The following is a 16,994-nucleotide window of genomic DNA, read 5'->3' as shown; positions in this document are numbered from 1 at the left end:
TTGAGCGCCCATTGCAAATTCAGGTCATCCTTGAGTTGGTTGATGATGGATGCTTGCTTCTTCAATCCTTTTCCAGAGTTTCTCCATCTTTTGATTGGTATGCACCATGGCTTGATGTGGGTCCACTGATTATCGGACAGTCGGGTGTGCTTTGAGAGAAGCAGTCACTAAAGATGGTGACTGACAAGCAACTCCTGGAGAGGCACTCACGTGTGAAGGTGAATGGCTAGCCATCCTTGGTTAATCCCGTTAATAGTTACTTAGCAAAAGAGAGGTCTTTCTAAACCACCATGGGAAGGGAACCTCGGCTGTGATACCAATGTAATGGGGCGGATTAAAAGCCTTAAAATCTTGCGGTTAAATAACTATTAAAGAGAATAATGCTGGACAACACTTAACCAATTCACACAACACACTCAAAGCATACTACACCACAAAAAAAAAAAAGAAAAAGAAAAAGAAAAAGAAAAAAAGAGAGAGAGAGAAAAAAAGGGAATTCTTCTAAGTACAAGATAGCGGGTGCTAAGCATGAGATTCTCAAATACAATATGAAACCAAGAAAACAGGTTCTCCAACCTAAGTCACTTAGCAAGGGAAGAGAAATCAACCACCCAAGCCATAAGCAAGGGGAGACCACTGCCCTAGCCCAAGGCAAGGGGAGTATCCAGCATCCCTCTTTGCATGCCTATCTAGGCTTCTTCTTCAGCATGTCGTACTTACACTTTTTACCGATGATGATGGCTTCTGAAAAGACTGTCAATGACATTGTTGGATGGGGAACATGTTTCTGATTGACAAGATAAACTGCATAAGCATGAAACAATTTCTTCTCATTGTCTTCATGTATTTAATGATGCCAGTTAGGAATACTGTTATTTTGATGCAGGGAATTCCTGTGAAGATGGTTGCAGCTGGAGCGGAACACACAGTTGCAGTGACAGAGAGCGGCAAGTTGTATGGTTGGGGTTGGGGCAGATATGGAAACTTGGGTTTGGGTGATCGGAGCGATCGCCTAGCTCCAGAAGTTGTGTCCATTCCGGTGAGTGACCTTCAATTTAAAGTGCCCATTAGATGTGGCTGCATTGGATGATAATTTATATGGTGTTGGTGTTTATAGGGCAAGCAAATGAACCTGGTGGCGTGTGGCTGGAGGCATACGATAGCCATTTCTGATGCTGGACTTCTGTATACATATGGATGGAGTAAATATGGGCAACTTGGGCATGGTGATCATGAAGATCATCTTGTACCTCACCAAGTAGCAGCTCTTAAAGAGAATCGCATTGCCCAGGTTTGGAGCTTGATTTTGGAGTTACCTCCTGCTGTGAAAACGTATTAGTATTTTTTGGAGAGGCATACCCATGGTACCCAGTGTTTGTGTAGCTCCTTCTTGTATTTGTGTAAAAGGAGATTTTGGCATCACTTTTCTAATATGCCTTTTAAAAAAAAACTAGCATTTATGAGATTGAAATGCACGAATGTTTCATGGGCAGATTTCTGGAGGCTGGAGACATACAATGGCTCTTGATGACCAAGGAAAGCTGTATGGATGGGGTTGGAACAAGGTATGTTTTGGGTTTCTCTTGTTCCTCATTTGTTAATATGCATTGTTTTTCAGAACAACTCAGCAGTGTTCATGACTGCTTTTTTTATGTAGGTAGAAAAGACCATAGTTTTGGCACTATTGTTGGTGCTTTATGGAGATTATTGTGAAAATGGGTGCACATTGAGTGGCTTTTAATGTTAAGTTTTAAAAGGCTATGCACTTTTCTTGACTTGTTTGCTTAATGGGATTGAAGTGGAAACGACCACTTTCAAGCAGTATCTTTGTTGCCATTGGAGATGGTTATGAGGATGCAGATTGACTATTTCCTTCAAGATTTGGTTTCATGTGCTTGGTTTCCAAATGGGTTTTTGTTGCTTGCAGTTTGGACAGGTTGGAGTGGGGAATAATGATGATCATAACAGCCCACAATTGGTAAAAGTTCCAGATGAAGAGGTGTGCTCTTCAATTCTTTTGGTTCCATTGTAGATTTTTTGATCGAGCATTATCACTCTAATATAGGCCCATATCATGCAAAAGTTTATTTGTCCCTACAATAGCAAAAGATGCCTCGAGAAACATCACTGTATCATCAGCCTGCTCAGAGTCCAAAAGCTCAACCTCGAGAAGTATATAAAGCAGTGTAAGTTCTCATAATCATGAAAATAGGAGCAAAAGATGCCTCGAGAAACATCACTGTATCATCAGCCAGCTCAGAGTCCAAAAGCTCCTCCTTTATGCGATGCTTGAGCTCGAGCTGGAGAGGAGCCCACGCTGCTGCTGCTAACTCCCGCCTCTGCCCTGCTGCTGCCCACTGCCCCCGCCTCTGCCTCTTGTTGCCCCCGCCTCTGCCCCTGCCTCTGCTGCTGCTGCTTTTGTCTCCCTCTCTGCCCTTTGCTATTCCTTCAGCAGCTGTTTTTAATCGGATTCAAGTCGGCCGCTTGCTTTTGCTTTGCTTTTCTCTTTTTGCCTTTGCTTTTTCTCTTTTTACTTTTATTAATAAAATATTACTCAACTTTTGGTGCTTTGCTTTTCTAGCATTAAGGCCTTGATTTTTGGTCTTAGAGATGCTTTTTTGAGAAAGCGCCTTTTAGCTTTTTAGTCCGGCTCAGTCTCCTCTTTCCTACAGTGCCCTTGGCTTGCGGTCAACCTTGTTTGACTTTTTGCTTTTTCTTGTTTTTTGACTAAGAATGGTGCTTATTCTTAATCAAACCATGGTTGATGTGTACGTACTGTACGTTGTGTATATGTACGTACTGTACGGTGTTCCGTACAGTAAAAATTTTTATGCACGTAAAAATACGTACCATTGACAAACAATAGGACATTCAACACCTTTCTACATTTAAGGTACATAAAACATTCAAGAATCAAAATAAACCACTTCAAGGTTGACATATACGTACGTACGGATCCGATCTGTACCGTACGGTCGTACTGTACGGATCCGTACGTGTACGGATCGATCCGTACGTGAGGTTTTTTTGGGGCTGAAAATCGTCGTGCGTTGTCTGATTGGGCGTCCGCCTGGCCTTTGGGTACATACTAGGCCTTTGATTAATGTACATTGTATTGTATACACTTATTGCAGAGAGCGTGCGTTACAGAGAGCAAAAAATTATCGAAAAAGACCAGGCGAAAACATTTGCACAGCGTTGGAGCTTTGGTGTGCCTGTAGGTAAATTGAGCATCTTCCTCTTTCTCTCTTTCTCTCCCTCTTGAGTCTTATCTCTTTCTCCGCGTCACGCAAGACCTCTGGCTTGCCGCTTATAAGTTATTCCTGAGTCCTTTGCATATGTGCTGCGCACTTGGCAGGTGCAGACAAAAGTCTCAAGAGCCATCATGCCTAAGCCAACTAACCCGTATTGGCAAGAGCACACCAATGTCATCCGCATTGTCAACACGCCAGGGCAAGCTGGATCTGGCACACGACGATGGCAATGCAAGTATTGCAACTTTCAGCTCACGAGTACCATTTCTCGCGTCGTTATGCACTTGACAGGCATTGGCACAACCAATAACTGTGCAGGGTGCAAGGCAGTACCAAAGGACATTAGGGATAAGTTGATTGCTGAGAATTTTCCAGCAATGGGTGCAGGGAAAAAGGTAAAGGTGAAAGGTAGTCAACAGACACAGGATGCTCTCCATGATGCACTCTTGGCATAGTTGCCACACGTTTTTTGAAACGCGTTTTTGAAACGTGTTTGAAACGTTTCAAAAACGTTTCAAACAAATTTCCAAAAGTTTTTTAAAAGTTTTTTTCAAATTTTTTTTCAGGTGTTTTTTCCAGGTTTTTTTTAGGGGGGTGTCCATAAATTTATGTTTGGTACAGTTTAATGCTAAAATCTACATTCAACTTTCATATACATGAATCATGATACATCATGAATGATGAATCCATGATTCAAATTTCATACTGAATCCTGATTCTTAATACATCATACATGATTACAATTTACATCATACAATGATCATACATGTAACATGAATCATGATACATCATACATGATACATGGCAGTCTTCAGGAATCAGGAATTAGATCATAGATGGCAAAAACCCATATAATTATTAATAGCATAACCAGTTTGAAGTTACAAGTTACAACTTACAACATACTAAGCAACATACTAAGCACTAGTGAATAGTGTCAAATGATAAATCTGAAATCTGAAATACAGATGTCTGTACCGAAAGACCAAATACAAAAACTCTGAAAAAACAAATGGTCTCCAATGTCTGGAGTCTGGACTCTCAACTCTAGACTCAAGTGTCAAGAGTCAAGAGTCACTAGTAGTAACTAGTAACTACTCAGCATCATCCTCCTCTGAGGAATGTGAGTCTGTGTCGTAAGAAGATGAAGCCTCAGCCTCAGCCTCAGCCTCAGCACTCGTAGATGCATGATCTGCTGATGTCGGTGCCCGTGATCGTGTCATAGTAGCTGGTGCCATCATCTCCTCGTATAGCATGGCATAGATGTCGCGCTCCTCAGCAGGGATCTCTGGTACGTCCTTCACTTTCTCTATGTCGATCTTGTCGACATTCACTTGGCGCGGCTCAATGGGATTGCCTTGCTGCTCAATTAAACGGAGGTTGCAATGACAATACACCAACCGTTCTAATTGAGCAGTGGACAATTTGTTCCTCTTCTTTGTATGGAAGAGGGCCCATGTGCTCCAGTTTCTCTCACATGGACCAGAGCTGCAATCCTGTGAGAGGACTCGTAATGCAAGGCGTTTCTGTCAAAAGATAACAGAAAACTTTATAAATAATAAGAAGAAACAACTTATATAAGTTGTAAGTACTAAGTTGTTACTTCAAAGTGCAAACTTATTACATGTAAGTTGTAACTTGTCAGTGGGCACTTACCAGAACTGGAGTACCGATGCCATATTTCTCCCACCAAGAGACTGGCTGAAGCTGAGTCTCTCTCAAAACTGCAGTGGCTCTCCCAAAGGCATGACTCCCATTCCGAAATACTAGGAGCTCATCCTCTAACTTCCTGAGGAGCTGAACATCACCTCCAGTCCAGGTCTGGATGTAAGACTGCCATCCCTCTTCTAGCTCCTCATTGTTGAACTGCTCCTCATTCCGCCATAGTGGGTGTAGTATATGGGCAACCGCATGGATTGGCCTATGAAACCAATCCCATCTACGGTTCCACACCTCCCTGATGTCCTGGATCCTGTTCAACGACACTTGGAAGCATGGAATTAATATCAATGTATAATGTGGCCACTGGCAACTAAAAGAACAACAATGACATACAATGATACATACCTCTCAGCTGATAGTATAGTGCATCGATCTAGGGCCTCTCCAATGCGGTCCATGAACTCATATAAGAGTCCAAGGGTGCTGCCCTCCATGTCCGTAATGCGAAGCACACTATATATAGGCTGAGTGGCCGTGACAAGTGCAAGGGCCTCAGCCCACCAAGTGTCTCGCATTACCGCGCGCACAAATGCTACTGCCTTGGGATGCTCTCTATCATCCCATGCCATCCACTCCTGAGAGACAACAGTGCGGAGTAAACCTGTACGGACCCGCACAAGCCTCTCAACCACAATGAGCATGTAAGCAAACCTGGTGTTTGAGGGCTTCAACAACTCCAAATCACTGTGTGCACGAAACATAGCTAAAACCTTTGGCCTCTTGGTGACAAACTTCACCATGCTCCGAGAAGTACTAAAGAGGTCGGCAATCCACCCAATTTTGGCCACATCCTCTATCAAGAGGTCCAAGCTGTGTGATGCACATGGAGTCCACACTATCTTTGGAAACTCATCCTCTAACATCCTGCCCATAGATACACAATTTGACCCATTATCTGTAACTACCTGCACTATGTTCTCTGGGCCAATCTCTAGCACTGCCTCACGCAAATGTCTCCATATGAATGCTCCAGTAACAACTGTACCTGGAACCGAGGCATCAATGGCACGCAAAAACATTGTGCCCTTACAACAGGACACCAAAATGTTATATACATTTCTCTTTCTCATGTCTGTCCAGCCATCACAAAGCAATGTGCATCCATATTTCTGCCAGGTTGCCTTCAAAGGCTCCATCTCAAGCTCCACTGCCTTCTTCTCCTTCCTTAAGTGGGTTTTGCGAAGGGACTCATAAGATGGACCCTCCCACTCATACCCAATGCGGCTGATAGCTTTAATGGCCTTCTTCCAACGAGGAGTACGCACGACGTGAAATGACAAAGCGCATTGTATAAACAACTTTGTCAATTCACGTGTGGCCTCCTTGACAGCTTGCTTTTGTATGCCTGCTTTAATGCCTGCCCTCTTTAGAGAAGGCACGGTGGGCAATGAAGATCTGTGGGCTACAGGAATGGAGCTAGACCCACCTGCTTGACTCTGCAAATCATCCTCTGTCCTAGCTCTTTTGGACACATCACCTACAGAATCTGTATCCTGTACATCATCATCAATAGGCTGAATTCCCTTTGCTGCTTCATGTTCTCTCTTCCATTGCTGAAGAGACGCTACAACCTCTCTTGGTACTTGACTGCAAGGGCCAATGCCTTCCCCTCTTACTCCTGTAAAATGGGCCTTTACCCTAATAATAGACCCACCTGACACTTTGGCACAAAAATTGCATTTCCACCTTTCTGTGCCTGAACCCCCATATCTGCTCACAGGAGTTACGTGGTTCCACATGGCATCCTTAGCCCGAGGCATGATGAATGAATGAAGAAATTTGGGCAACCTGGCAAGAAATGCCCAAATTTCAAATCTGAAATTTGGTCCAAAATCAGAAAAAATCAGCATTTAGGGTTATTAAAAACCTGAGAAGCAGGGTGCGTAGGGGCCGGAGGAGTAGGCTTGGTGCGTAGGCAAGGTGTGCATGCACCAATGTAGGCAACCTGGCAAAAAATGCCCAAATTTCAAATCTGAAATTTGGTCCAAAATCAGAAAAAATCAGGATTTAGGGTTAGTACAAACCTGTTACCTACGGTGCGTAGGGGCCGGGGGAGAAGGACTGGTGCGTAGGTAGGGGTGCAAGCAAACCTGGAAGACTTCAAAGGCTGGAAACGTCTCTTTCAAGCGTCACTTTCAAAACTGAAATGCCAGGAGATACTGCATCGTACGTTTTCTATCATAAAAAAAAACTGGCCCAGCAAAAAAACGCGTTTCAAACGTTTGAAACGTTTGCACGTTTCAAACGAGTAGCCTAAAGTTTGAAACGCGTTTTTTTGCAACTATGACTCTTGGGAGACTTGGGTAGTTTTTCACAGGTTCAGGAGGTGCAGCCCTCTGGCAGTAGGAAGAGGGCTCGTACCATGCATGAGCAGCAGGACTATGTAGAGGATGATGGAGAGATGCATGCACCAAGGCAGACTACCTTGCCTTCTGGAGTGGCCTCTCTTTCTTGGGTGAAGGAGCGCCAGAAAGTGGCTGAGATGGAGATTGCTTGCACTCTCATTGAGTGCAACATCTCCTTTCATGTCTTGAGGACTGAGCAGTGGCAGAGGATGGTCAGAGCCATAGTCCAGGTTGGACACACAGAGGATTGGTCGGGGTTGGAATACAATAAGATGCGGACCACTATGCTTGAGGAGCAGAAAGCATTGATAGATAAGGCATTGGTACCAGTGAAGGCAGGTTGGGGGCAGTTTGGGTGCACCATCATTTCAGATGGCTGGAGTGACATTCGTAGGCGACACATCATTAATATTCTTGTGTCGTCTTGCCTTGGCACGTACTTCTTGCGTGCTGTTGATGCAGGAAAGGCTGGAGAGCGGATTACAGGTGAGTTTATCTATGAGCACATCCGGCAGGCTATACTTGAGGTTGGCCCAGAGAATGTGGTGCAGGTTATTACTGACAACGCCTCCAATTGCAAGGCTATGGGTGAGATGATTGAGGCAGAGTTTAAGAACATTGTTTGGACTCCATGTGCAGCTCACTGTCTTGACTTGTTGATGGAGGACATTGGGAAGTTAACATGGGTGTTGCCTATTGTTTCCGATGCCACAAAAATGACTACTTTTTTCCGCAAAAAGCACCAGGCATTGGCTATCTTTAGGAGTCACAGTACACTTGACATGGTGCGGCCCTTGAAGACCAGATTTGCATATATGTATCTTGTGTTGCAGCGACTCTATGCAGTGAGGGATCCACTTCTACAGACAGTAGTGGACCCGAAGTGGAGAGAGATGCATCACGCACAGGAGGAGTCCACTAGATACATAACAGCGGCGGGTGCTTGATGAGTCCTTTTGGTCGGAGGTGCAGGCTATGATAGCAGCATTGCAACCAATTTATGTGTTGCTGCGTGTCACAGACATGGAGGGCTCCACCATGGGCCTAGTCTATCATCTCTTCTCAGAGATGAAGACACACATCAGAGGCTGCAGATCATTGGCGCTTGATCGGTATGTACTTGCTTCTGTAATGATTAATCTATTAAATATTTAGTATAATACTATAATGTATAATACTATAATCAAAATTCAGCCTGTTAACTAATGTTGCGTCAATGCTTTTACAGTCGGGAAGAGATCTTGGCTATTGTAGACAAGAGATGGACATTTATGAGTCGGCCCATTCATGCGATGGCTGCATTGCTTCATTCTTTCTACAAGAAGCCAACTCTTTTTAATGACAGGAGTCTACTAAAGGGCAAGGATGGGTACATTGGCTTGATTTGCGAGGAGGATGAGCAGTTGGACATTGATGCAGAGATCGCTAGCTATGAAAATAATTTAGGGTCATCCTTTACTAGAGCTGTGGCGTTGAGGCTGGAGGCAACGAAGTTCTCTCTTACATGGTGGCAGAGTTATGGAAGACAAGGTCTTCCAAAGCTCACTCGTATCGCTTTACGTGTCCTCTCACAGGTAAAGTTTTCTATCTTTACATTTTTCATACATGTGTTATGGACCTGGGACCATGGTTCATTGTCCAATGTCTATTGTCTATGACCATGTCCAATGTCCATTGTAATTTGTCACCAACATGTGACATGCAGGATTGCTCTGCTGGTGGATGCGAGCGCAATTGGAGCGCTTATTCGCTAATTCACACGAAGATCCGTAATCGACTCAGCACTGCACAGCTAGAGAGATTGGTCTACTGCCGAGCAAATATGAAGCTTGTGCGAGATTACCACGCTTTGGGGACACCCAAGCAGGTTTGAAAGTTGAAACTTTGGGCTAGCGTTTATACATATTACAAGCGAATATTTGTAATTACTAATTACTACTTTCTACGCTGTTAATAATGTGAACACTGAATTGCATTTTGTTTTTTAGCTGACAGATCCATCAAAATTGAAGTTGGTCTCGGAGGTGAGTGCAGAGGAGACTGAGCAGCAGCAGCAGCAGCAGCAGCAGCTTGTGAGAAACGAGCAGGAGGAGATTATTTGCATGCTGCACAGAGAGCTGGAGAGTGTGGATCGACGTGTGACGAGGTCACGTGCGCGAGTTCTCAGTCTCCCGTTAGTCGGGCGAGATGCAGATCCAGAAGTTTCACGATGAGAGACCATTCGGCGAGGAAAGCTTCCTGTCCGTACTCCTCGGAGACGGGCAAATGAGGCTGTTCCTCTCATTCAGCCTACGGAGGATGATGATCCAAGACAGCAGAGTATGATGGCAGAGCCAGAGTATGATGAAGAGGGCAACGTTCTGACAGATGGGGACTTGCTCTCTTCAGGAGTGTCATCATCCTCATCCGATGAGGAGTTTTGAGATTTAGAGAGTAGAGTCTCGAGAGTCGAGTCGAGACTCTTTGTTATTGCTTAGTGTTTTTTACTTTTGAGTCTTGACATCAGACATTTATGATTTGTTATTTGTATGCTCTAGTATGAGCCTTTTAGGTTGACATCAGACATTTGTTATTTGTATGCTCTAGTATGAGTCTTTCTACGTCTATTTTGTCTTGATAGATATACAATGTGCCATTGTGTCAAGTATATGATGTGTGTTTTGAAATTAGTACATGCAAAGTGGTTTATTTCGATTCTTGAATGTTTTATGTACCTTAAATGTAGAAAGGTGTTGAATGTCCCATTGTTTGCCAATGGTACGTATTTTTACGTGCATAAAAAATAGACGTAGAAAGGCTCATACTAGAGCATACAAATAACAAATGTCTGATGTCAACCTAAAAGGCTCATACTAGAGCATACAAATAACAAATCATAAATGTCTGATGTCAAGACTCAAAAGTAAAAAACACTAAGCAATAACAAAGAGTCTCGACTCGACTCTCGAGACTCTACTCTCTGAATCTCAAAACTCCTCATCGGATGAGCATAGTTGCAAAAAAACGCGTTTCAAACTTTAGGCTACTCGTTTGAAACGTGCAAACGTTTCAAACGTTTGAAACGCGTTTTTTTGCTGGGCCAGTTTTTTTTTATGATAGAAAACGTACGATGCAGTATCTCCTGGCATTTCAGTTTTGAAAGTGACGCTTGAAAGAGACGTTTCCAGCCTTTGAAGTCTTCCAGGTTTGCTTGCACCCCTACCTACGCACCAGTCCTTCTCCCCCGGCCCCTACGCACCGTAGGTAACAGGTTTGTACTAACCCTAAATCCTGATTTTTTCTGATTTTGGACCAAATTTCAGATTTGAAATTTGGGCATTTTTTGCCAGGTTGCCTACATTGGTGCATGCACACCTTGCCTACGCACCAAGCCTACTCCTCCGGCCCCTACGCACCCTGCTTCTCAGGTTTTTAATAACCCTAAATGCTGATTTTTTCTGATTTTGGACCAAATTTCAGATTTGAAATTTGGGCATTTCTTGCCAGGTTGCCCAAATTTCTTCATTCATTCATCATGCCTCGGGCTAAGGATGCCATGTGGAACCACGTAACTCCTGTGAGCAGATATGGGGGTTCAGGCACAGAAAGGTGGAAATGCAATTTTTGTGCCAAAGTGTCAGGTGGGTCTATTATTAGGGTAAAGGCCCATTTTACAGGAGTAAGAGGGGAAGGCATTGGCCCTTGCAGTCAAGTACCAAGAGAGGTTGTAGCGTCTCTTCAGCAATGGAAGAGAGAACATGAAGCAGCAAAGGGAATTCAGCCTATTGATGATGATGTACAGGATACAGATTCTGTAGGTGATGTGTCCAAAAGAGCTAGGACAGAGGATGATTTGCAGAGTCAAGCAGGTGGGTCTAGCTCCATTCCTGTAGCCCACAGATCTTCATTGCCCACCGTGCCTTCTCTAAAGAGGGCAGGCATTAAAGCAGGCATACAAAAGCAAGCTGTCAAGGAGGCCACACGTGAATTGACAAAGTTGTTTATACAATGCGCTTTGTCATTTCACGTCGTGCGTACTCCTCGTTGGAAGAAGGCCATTAAAGCTATCAGCCGCATTGGGTATGAGTGGGAGGGTCCATCTTATGAGTCCCTTCGCAAAACCCACTTAAGGAAGGAGAAGAAGGCAGTGGAGCTTGAGATGGAGCCTTTGAAGGCAACCTGGCAGAAATATGGATGCACATTGCTTTGTGATGGCTGGACAGACATGAGAAAGAGAAATGTATATAACATTTTGGTGTCCTGTTGTAAGGGCACAATGTTTTTGCGTGCCATTGATGCCTCGGTTCCAGGTACAGTTGTTACTGGAGCATTCATATGGAGACATTTGCGTGAGGCAGTGCTAGAGATTGGCCCAGAGAACATAGTGCAGGTAGTTACAGATAATGGGTCAAATTGTGTATCTATGGGCAGGATGTTAGAGGATGAGTTTCCAAAGATAGTGTGGACTCCATGTGCATCACACAGCTTGGACCTCTTGATAGAGGATGTGGCCAAAATTGGGTGGATTGCCGACCTCTTTAGTACTTCTCGGAGCATGGTGAAGTTTGTCACCAAGAGGCCAAAGGTTTTAGCTATGTTTCGTGCACACAGTGATTTGGAGTTGTTGAAGCCCTCAAACACCAGGTTTGCTTACATGCTCATTGTGGTTGAGAGGCTTGTGCGGGTCCGTACAGGTTTACTCCGCACTGTTGTCTCTCAGGAGTGGATGGCATGGGATGATAGAGAGCATCCCAAGGCAGTAGCATTTGTGCGCGCGGTAATGCGAGACACTTGGTGGGCTGAGGCCCTTGCACTTGTCACGGCCACTCAGCCTATATATAGTGTGCTTCGCATTACGGACATGGAGGGCAGCACCCTTGGACTCTTATATGAGTTCATGGACCGCATTGGAGAGGCCCTAGATCGATGCACTATACTATCAGCTGAGAGGTATGTATCATTGTATGTCATTGTTGTTCTTTTAGTTGCCAGTGGCCACATTATACATTGATATTAATTCCATGCTTCCAAGTGTCGTTGAACAGGATCCAGGACATCAGGGAGGTGTGGAACCGTAGATGGGATTGGTTTCATAGGCCAATCCATGCGGTTGCCCATATACTACACCCACTATGGCGGAATGAGGAGCAGTTCAACAATGAGGAGCTAGAAGAGGGATGGCAGTCTTACATCCAGACCTGGACTGGAGGTGATGTTCAGCTCCTCAGGAAGTTAGAGGATGAGCTCCTAGTATTTCGGAATGGGAGTCATGCCTTTGGGAGAGCCACTGCAGTTTTGAGAGAGACTCAGCTTCAGCCAGTCTCTTGGTGGGAGAAATATGGCATCGGTACTCCAGTTCTGGTAAGTGCCCACTGACAAGTTACAACTTACATGTAATAAGTTTGCACTTTGAAGTAACAACTTAGTACTTACAACTTATATAAGTTGTTTCTTCTTATTATTTATAAAGTTTTCTGTTATCTTTTGACAGAAACGCCTTGCATTACGAGTCCTCTCACAGGATTGCAGCTCTGGTCCATGTGAGAGAAACTGGAGCACATGGGCCCTCTTCCATACAAAGAAGAGGAACAAATTGTCCACTGCTCAATTAGAACGGTTGGTGTATTGTCATTGCAACCTCCGTTTAATTGAGCAGCAAGGCAATCCCATTGAGCCGCGCCAAGTGAATGTCGACAAGATCGACATAGAGAAAGTGAAGGACGTACCAGAGATCCCTGCTGAGGAGCGCGACATCTATGCCATGCTATACGAGGAGATGATGGCACCAGCTACTATGACACGATCACGGGCACCGACATCAGCAGATCATGCATCTACGAGTGCTGAGGCTGAGGCTGAGGCTTCATCTTCTTACGACACAGACTCACATTCCTCAGAGGAGGATGATGCTGAGTAGTTACTAGTTACTACTAGTGACTCTTGACTCTTGACACTTGAGTCTAGAGTTGAGAGTCCAGACTCCAGACATTGGAGACCATTTGTTTTTTCAGAGTTTTTGTATTTGGTCTTTCGGTACAGACATCTGTATTTCAGATTTCAGATTTATCATTTGACACTATTCACTAGTGCTTAGTATGTTGCTTAGTATGTTGTAAGTTGTAACTTGTAACTTCAAACTGGTTATGCTATTAATAATTATATGGGTTTTTGCCATCTATGATCTAATTCCTGATTCCTGAAGACTGCCATGTATCATGTATGATGTATCATGATTCATGTTACATGTATGATCATTGTATGATGTAAATTGTAATCATGTATGATGTATTAAGAATCAGGATTCAGTATGAAATTTGAATCATGGATTCATCATTCATGATGTATCATGATTCATGTATATGAAAGTTGAATGTAGATTTTAGCATTAAACTGTACCAAACATAAATTTATGGACACCCCCCTAAAAAAAACCTGGAAAAAACACCTGAAAAAAAATTTGAAAAAAACTTTTAAAAAACTTTTGGAAATTTGTTTGAAACGTTTTTGAAACGTTTCAAACACGTTTCAAAAACGCGTTTCAAAAAACGTGTGGCAACTATGCGGATGAGGATGATGACACTCCTAAAGAGAGCAAGTCCCCATCTGTCAGGACGTTGCCCTCTTCATCATACTCTGGCTCTGCCATCATACTCTGCTGTCCTGGATCATCATCCTCCGTAGGCTGAATGAGAGGAACAGCCTCATTTGCCCGTCTCCGAGGAGTACGGACAGGAAGCTTTCCTCGCCGAATGGTCTCTCGTCGTGAAACTTCTGGATCTGCATCTCGCCCGACTAACGGGAGACGGAGAACTCGCGCACGTGACCTCGTCACACGTCGATCCACACTCTCCAGCTCTCTGTGCAGCATGCGAATAATCTCCTCCTGCTCGTTTCTCACAAGCTGCTGCTGCTGCTCAGTCTCCTCTGCACTCCCCTCTGCCGAGACCAACTTCAATTTTGATGGATCTGTCAGTTAAAAAACAAAATGCAATTCAGTGTTCACATTATTAACAGCGTAGAAAGTAGTAATTAGTAATTACAAATATTCGCTTGTAATATGTATAAACGCTAGTCCAAAGTTTCAACTTTCAAACCTGCTTGGGTGTCCCCAAAGCGTGGTAATCTCGCACAAGCTTCATATTTGCTTGGCAGTAGACCAAATCTCTCTTGCTGTGCAGTGCTGAGTCGATTACGGATCTTCGTGTGAATTAGCGAATAAGCGCTCCAATTGCGCTCGCATCCACCAGCAGAGCAATCTTGCATGTCACATGTTGGTGACAAATTACAATGGACATTGGACATGGTCATAGACAATAGACATTGGACAATGAACCATGGTCCCAGGTCCATAACACATGTATGGAAAATGTAAAGATAGAAAACTTTACCTGTGAGAGGACACGTAAAGCGATACGAGTGAGCTTTGGAAGACCTTGTCTTCCATAACTTTGCCACCATGTAAGAGAGAACTTCGTTGCCTCCGGCCTCAACGCCACAGCTCTAGTAAAGGATGACCCTAAATTATTTTCATAGCTAGCGATCTCTGCATCAATGTCCAACTGCTCATCCTCCTCGCAAATCAAGCCAATGTACCCATCCTTGCCCTTTAGTAGACTCCTGTCATTAAAAAGAGTTGGCTTCTTGTAGAAAGAATGAAGCAATGCAGCCATCGCATGAATGGGCCGACTCATAAATGTCCATCTCTTGTCTACAATAGCCAAGATCTCTTCCCGACTGTAAAAGCATCGACGCAACATTAGTTAACAGGCTGAATTTTGATTATAGTATTATACATTATAGTATTATACTAAATATTTAATAGATTAATCATTACAGAAGCAAGTACATACCGATCAAGTGCCAATGATCTGCCGCCTCTGATGTGTGTCTTCATCTCTGAGAAGAGATGATAGACTAGGCCCATGGTGGAGCCCTCCATGTCTGTGACACGCAGCAACACATAAATTGGCTGCAATGCTGCTATCATAGCCTGCACCTCCGACCAAAAGGACTCATCAAGCACCCGCTGCTGTATGTATCTAGTGGACGACTCCTGTGCGTGATGCATCTCTCTCCACTTCGGGTCCACTACTGTCTGTAGAAGTGGATCCCTCACTGCATAGAGTCGCTGCAACACAAGATACATATATGCAAATCTGGTCTTCAAGGGCCGCACCATGTCAAGTGTACTGTGACTCCTAAAGATAGCCAATGCCTGGTGCTTTTTGCGGAAAAAAGTAGTCATTTTTGTGGCATCGGAAACAATAGGCAACACCCATGTTAACTTCCCAATGTCCTCCATCAACAAGTCAAGACAGTGAGCTGCACATGGAGTCCAAACAATGTTCTTAAACTCTGCCTCAATCATCTCACCCATAGCCTTGTAATTGGAGGCGTTGTCAGTAATAACCTGCACCACATTCTCTGGGCCAACCTCAAGTATAGCCTGCCGGATGTGCTCATAGATTAACTCACCTGTAATCCGCTCTCCAGCCTTTCCTGCATCAACAGTACGCAAGAAGTATGTGCCAAGGCAAGACGACACAAGAATATTAATGATGTGTCGTCTACGAATGTCACTCCAGCCATCTGAAATGATGGTGCACCCAAACTGCCCCCAACGTGCCTTCACTGGTACCAATGCCTTATCTATCAATGCTTTCTGCTCCTCAAGCATAGTGGTCCGCATCTTATTGTATTCCAATCTCGACCAATCCTCTGCTGCTCCTCCTGAACCTGTGAAGAACCACCCAAGTCTCCCAAGAGTGCATCATGGAGAGCATCCTGTGTCTGTTGACTACCTTTCACCTTTACCTTTTTCCCTGCACCCATTGCTGGAAAATTCTCAGCAATCAACTTATCCCTAATGTCCTTTGGTACTGCCTTGCACCCTGCATAGTTATTGGTTGTGCCAATGCCTGTCAAGTGCATAACGACGCGAGAAATGGTACTCGTGAGCTGAAAGTTGCAATACTTGCATTGCCATCGTCGTGTGCCAGATCCAGCTTGCCCTGGCGTGTTGACAATGCGGATGACATTGGTGTGCTCTTGCCAATACGGGTTAGTTGGCTTAGGCATGATGGCTCTTGAGACTTTTGTCTGCACCTGCCAAGTGCACAGCACATATGCAAAGGACTCAGGAATAACTTATAAGCGGCAAGCCAGAGGTCTTGCGTGACGCGGAGAAAGAGATAAGACTCAAGAGGGAGAGAAAGAGAGAGAGAGGAAGATGCTCAATTTACCTACAGGCATACCAAAGCTCCAACGCTGTGCAAATGTTTTCGCCTGGTCCTTTTCGATAATTTTCTGCTCTCTGTAACGCACGCTCTCTGCAATAAGTGTATACAATACAATGTACATTAATCAAAGGCCTAGTATGTACCCAAAGGCCAGGCGGGCGCCCAATCAGACAACGCACGACGATTTTCAGCCCCAAAAAAACCTCACGTACGGATTGATCCGTACACGTATGGATCCGTACAGTACGGTCGTACGGTACGGATCGGATCCGTACGTACGTATATGTCAACCTTGAATCAAACCTTATGGACCTTGTCCCCATGTCTTCTTCCACCTGTCTGGTTGTCCGGGCATGGGTTTCATCATGTGAAATAGAGCTAGGAGGGCCAAATAGTTACATCTTGTTTGACAGCGGCAACACGAAGGATGTGGTCACAGAATAGGCGGCTTGGTG

The 16,994-nt window shown here is 44.3% G+C and overlaps 5 protein-coding genes and 1 pseudogene across 8 annotated transcripts in view; 4 read left to right on the top strand and 2 right to left on the bottom strand.

The window, feature by feature from the left end:
- The window catches only part of LOC147627973 (ultraviolet-B receptor UVR8-like), a 66,320-nt gene that overhangs the window by 34,641 nt on the left and 14,685 nt on the right, over positions 1–16,994 (top strand). For 2 of the 3 annotated variants that reach the window (XM_086814939.1, XM_086814938.1), the window contains exons 5-8: positions 887–1,039; positions 1,118–1,291; positions 1,494–1,565; positions 1,928–1,999. In XM_086814939.1, the coding sequence (XP_086671065.1) occupies positions 887–1,039; positions 1,118–1,291; positions 1,494–1,565; positions 1,928–1,999 (471 nt within the window). The remainder of the gene's footprint in view (positions 1–886; positions 1,040–1,117; positions 1,292–1,493; positions 1,566–1,927; positions 2,000–16,994) is intronic. The other variant, XM_086814940.1, reaches the window with a different exon arrangement.
- LOC147627974 (uncharacterized) lies at positions 2,858–15,029 on the bottom strand (annotated as a pseudogene). Its single transcript, XR_015268357.1, has 4 exons — positions 14,693–15,029; positions 14,394–14,561; positions 13,879–14,269; positions 2,858–2,962 (listed from the first exon to the last, which is right to left on the bottom strand). The product of XR_015268357.1 is annotated as an uncharacterized LOC147627974 (transcript).
- Positions 4,111–7,212, bottom strand: LOC147627978 (uncharacterized). The gene is made up of 3 exons (XM_086814936.1): positions 5,322–7,212; positions 4,911–5,226; positions 4,111–4,780 (listed from the first exon to the last, which is right to left on the bottom strand). The coding sequence occupies exons 1-3, from the start codon at positions 6,824–6,826 to the stop codon at positions 4,349–4,351; spliced, it is 2,253 nt and encodes a 750-aa protein (XP_086671062.1). The 5' UTR covers positions 6,827–7,212; the 3' UTR covers positions 4,111–4,348.
- Positions 7,324–8,268, top strand: LOC147627977 (uncharacterized). Its single transcript, XM_086814941.1, has one exon. It carries the CDS (start codon positions 7,339–7,341, stop codon positions 8,266–8,268), a length of 930 nt encoding a protein of 309 aa, XP_086671067.1. The 5' UTR covers positions 7,324–7,338.
- LOC147627976 (uncharacterized) lies at positions 8,297–9,961 on the top strand. Its single transcript, XM_086814942.1, has 4 exons — positions 8,297–8,433; positions 8,550–8,895; positions 9,027–9,188; positions 9,310–9,961. Exons 1-4 carry the CDS (start codon positions 8,297–8,299, stop codon positions 9,532–9,534), a joined length of 870 nt encoding a protein of 289 aa, XP_086671068.1. The 3' UTR covers positions 9,535–9,961.
- Positions 10,836–13,474, top strand: LOC147627975 (uncharacterized). Its single transcript, XM_086815055.1, has 3 exons — positions 10,836–12,250; positions 12,346–12,661; positions 12,792–13,474. The coding sequence occupies exons 1-3, from the start codon at positions 10,836–10,838 to the stop codon at positions 13,215–13,217; spliced, it is 2,157 nt and encodes a 718-aa protein (XP_086671181.1). The 3' UTR covers positions 13,218–13,474.

This window comes from Cibotium barometz, chromosome 20 (genome assembly GCF_041138505.1).
Source record: "Cibotium barometz isolate CiBa-2024 chromosome 20, ASM4113850v1, whole genome shotgun sequence".
Lineage (NCBI taxonomy): Eukaryota > Viridiplantae > Streptophyta > Polypodiopsida > Cyatheales > Cibotiaceae > Cibotium > Cibotium barometz.
This window is presented reverse-complemented; position numbering and strand designations above follow the sequence as displayed.

What these genes read in the sequence shown, in the direction of transcription:
- LOC147627978 (XM_086814936.1), bottom strand. Translation starts at nt 6,826, where the DNA reads ATGCTGATTTTTTCTGATTTTGGACCAAATTTCAGATTTGAAATTTGG. An exon ending in ACTATACTATCAGCTGAGAG is followed by an intron (nt 5,227 to 5,321) that starts GTATGTATCATT and finishes GTCGTTGAACAG; the next exon opens with GATCCAGGACATCAGGGAGG. An exon ending in GCATCGGTACTCCAGTTCTG is followed by an intron (nt 4,781 to 4,910) that starts GTAAGTGCCCAC and finishes ATCTTTTGACAG; the next exon opens with AAACGCCTTGCATTACGAGT.
- LOC147627977 (XM_086814941.1), top strand. Translation starts at nt 7,339, where the DNA reads ATGCATGAGCAGCAGGACTATGTAGAGGATGATGGAGAGATGCATGCA.
- LOC147627976 (XM_086814942.1), top strand. Translation starts at nt 8,297, where the DNA reads ATGATAGCAGCATTGCAACCAATTTATGTGTTGCTGCGTGTCACAGAC. An exon ending in AGATCATTGGCGCTTGATCG is followed by an intron (nt 8,434 to 8,549) that starts GTATGTACTTGC and finishes ATGCTTTTACAG; the next exon opens with TCGGGAAGAGATCTTGGCTA. An exon ending in CTTTGGGGACACCCAAGCAG is followed by an intron (nt 9,189 to 9,309) that starts GTTTGAAAGTTG and finishes TTTGTTTTTTAG; the next exon opens with CTGACAGATCCATCAAAATT.
- LOC147627975 (XM_086815055.1), top strand. Translation starts at nt 10,836, where the DNA reads ATGCCTCGGGCTAAGGATGCCATGTGGAACCACGTAACTCCTGTGAGC. An exon ending in ACTATACTATCAGCTGAGAG is followed by an intron (nt 12,251 to 12,345) that starts GTATGTATCATT and finishes GTCGTTGAACAG; the next exon opens with GATCCAGGACATCAGGGAGG. An exon ending in GCATCGGTACTCCAGTTCTG is followed by an intron (nt 12,662 to 12,791) that starts GTAAGTGCCCAC and finishes ATCTTTTGACAG; the next exon opens with AAACGCCTTGCATTACGAGT.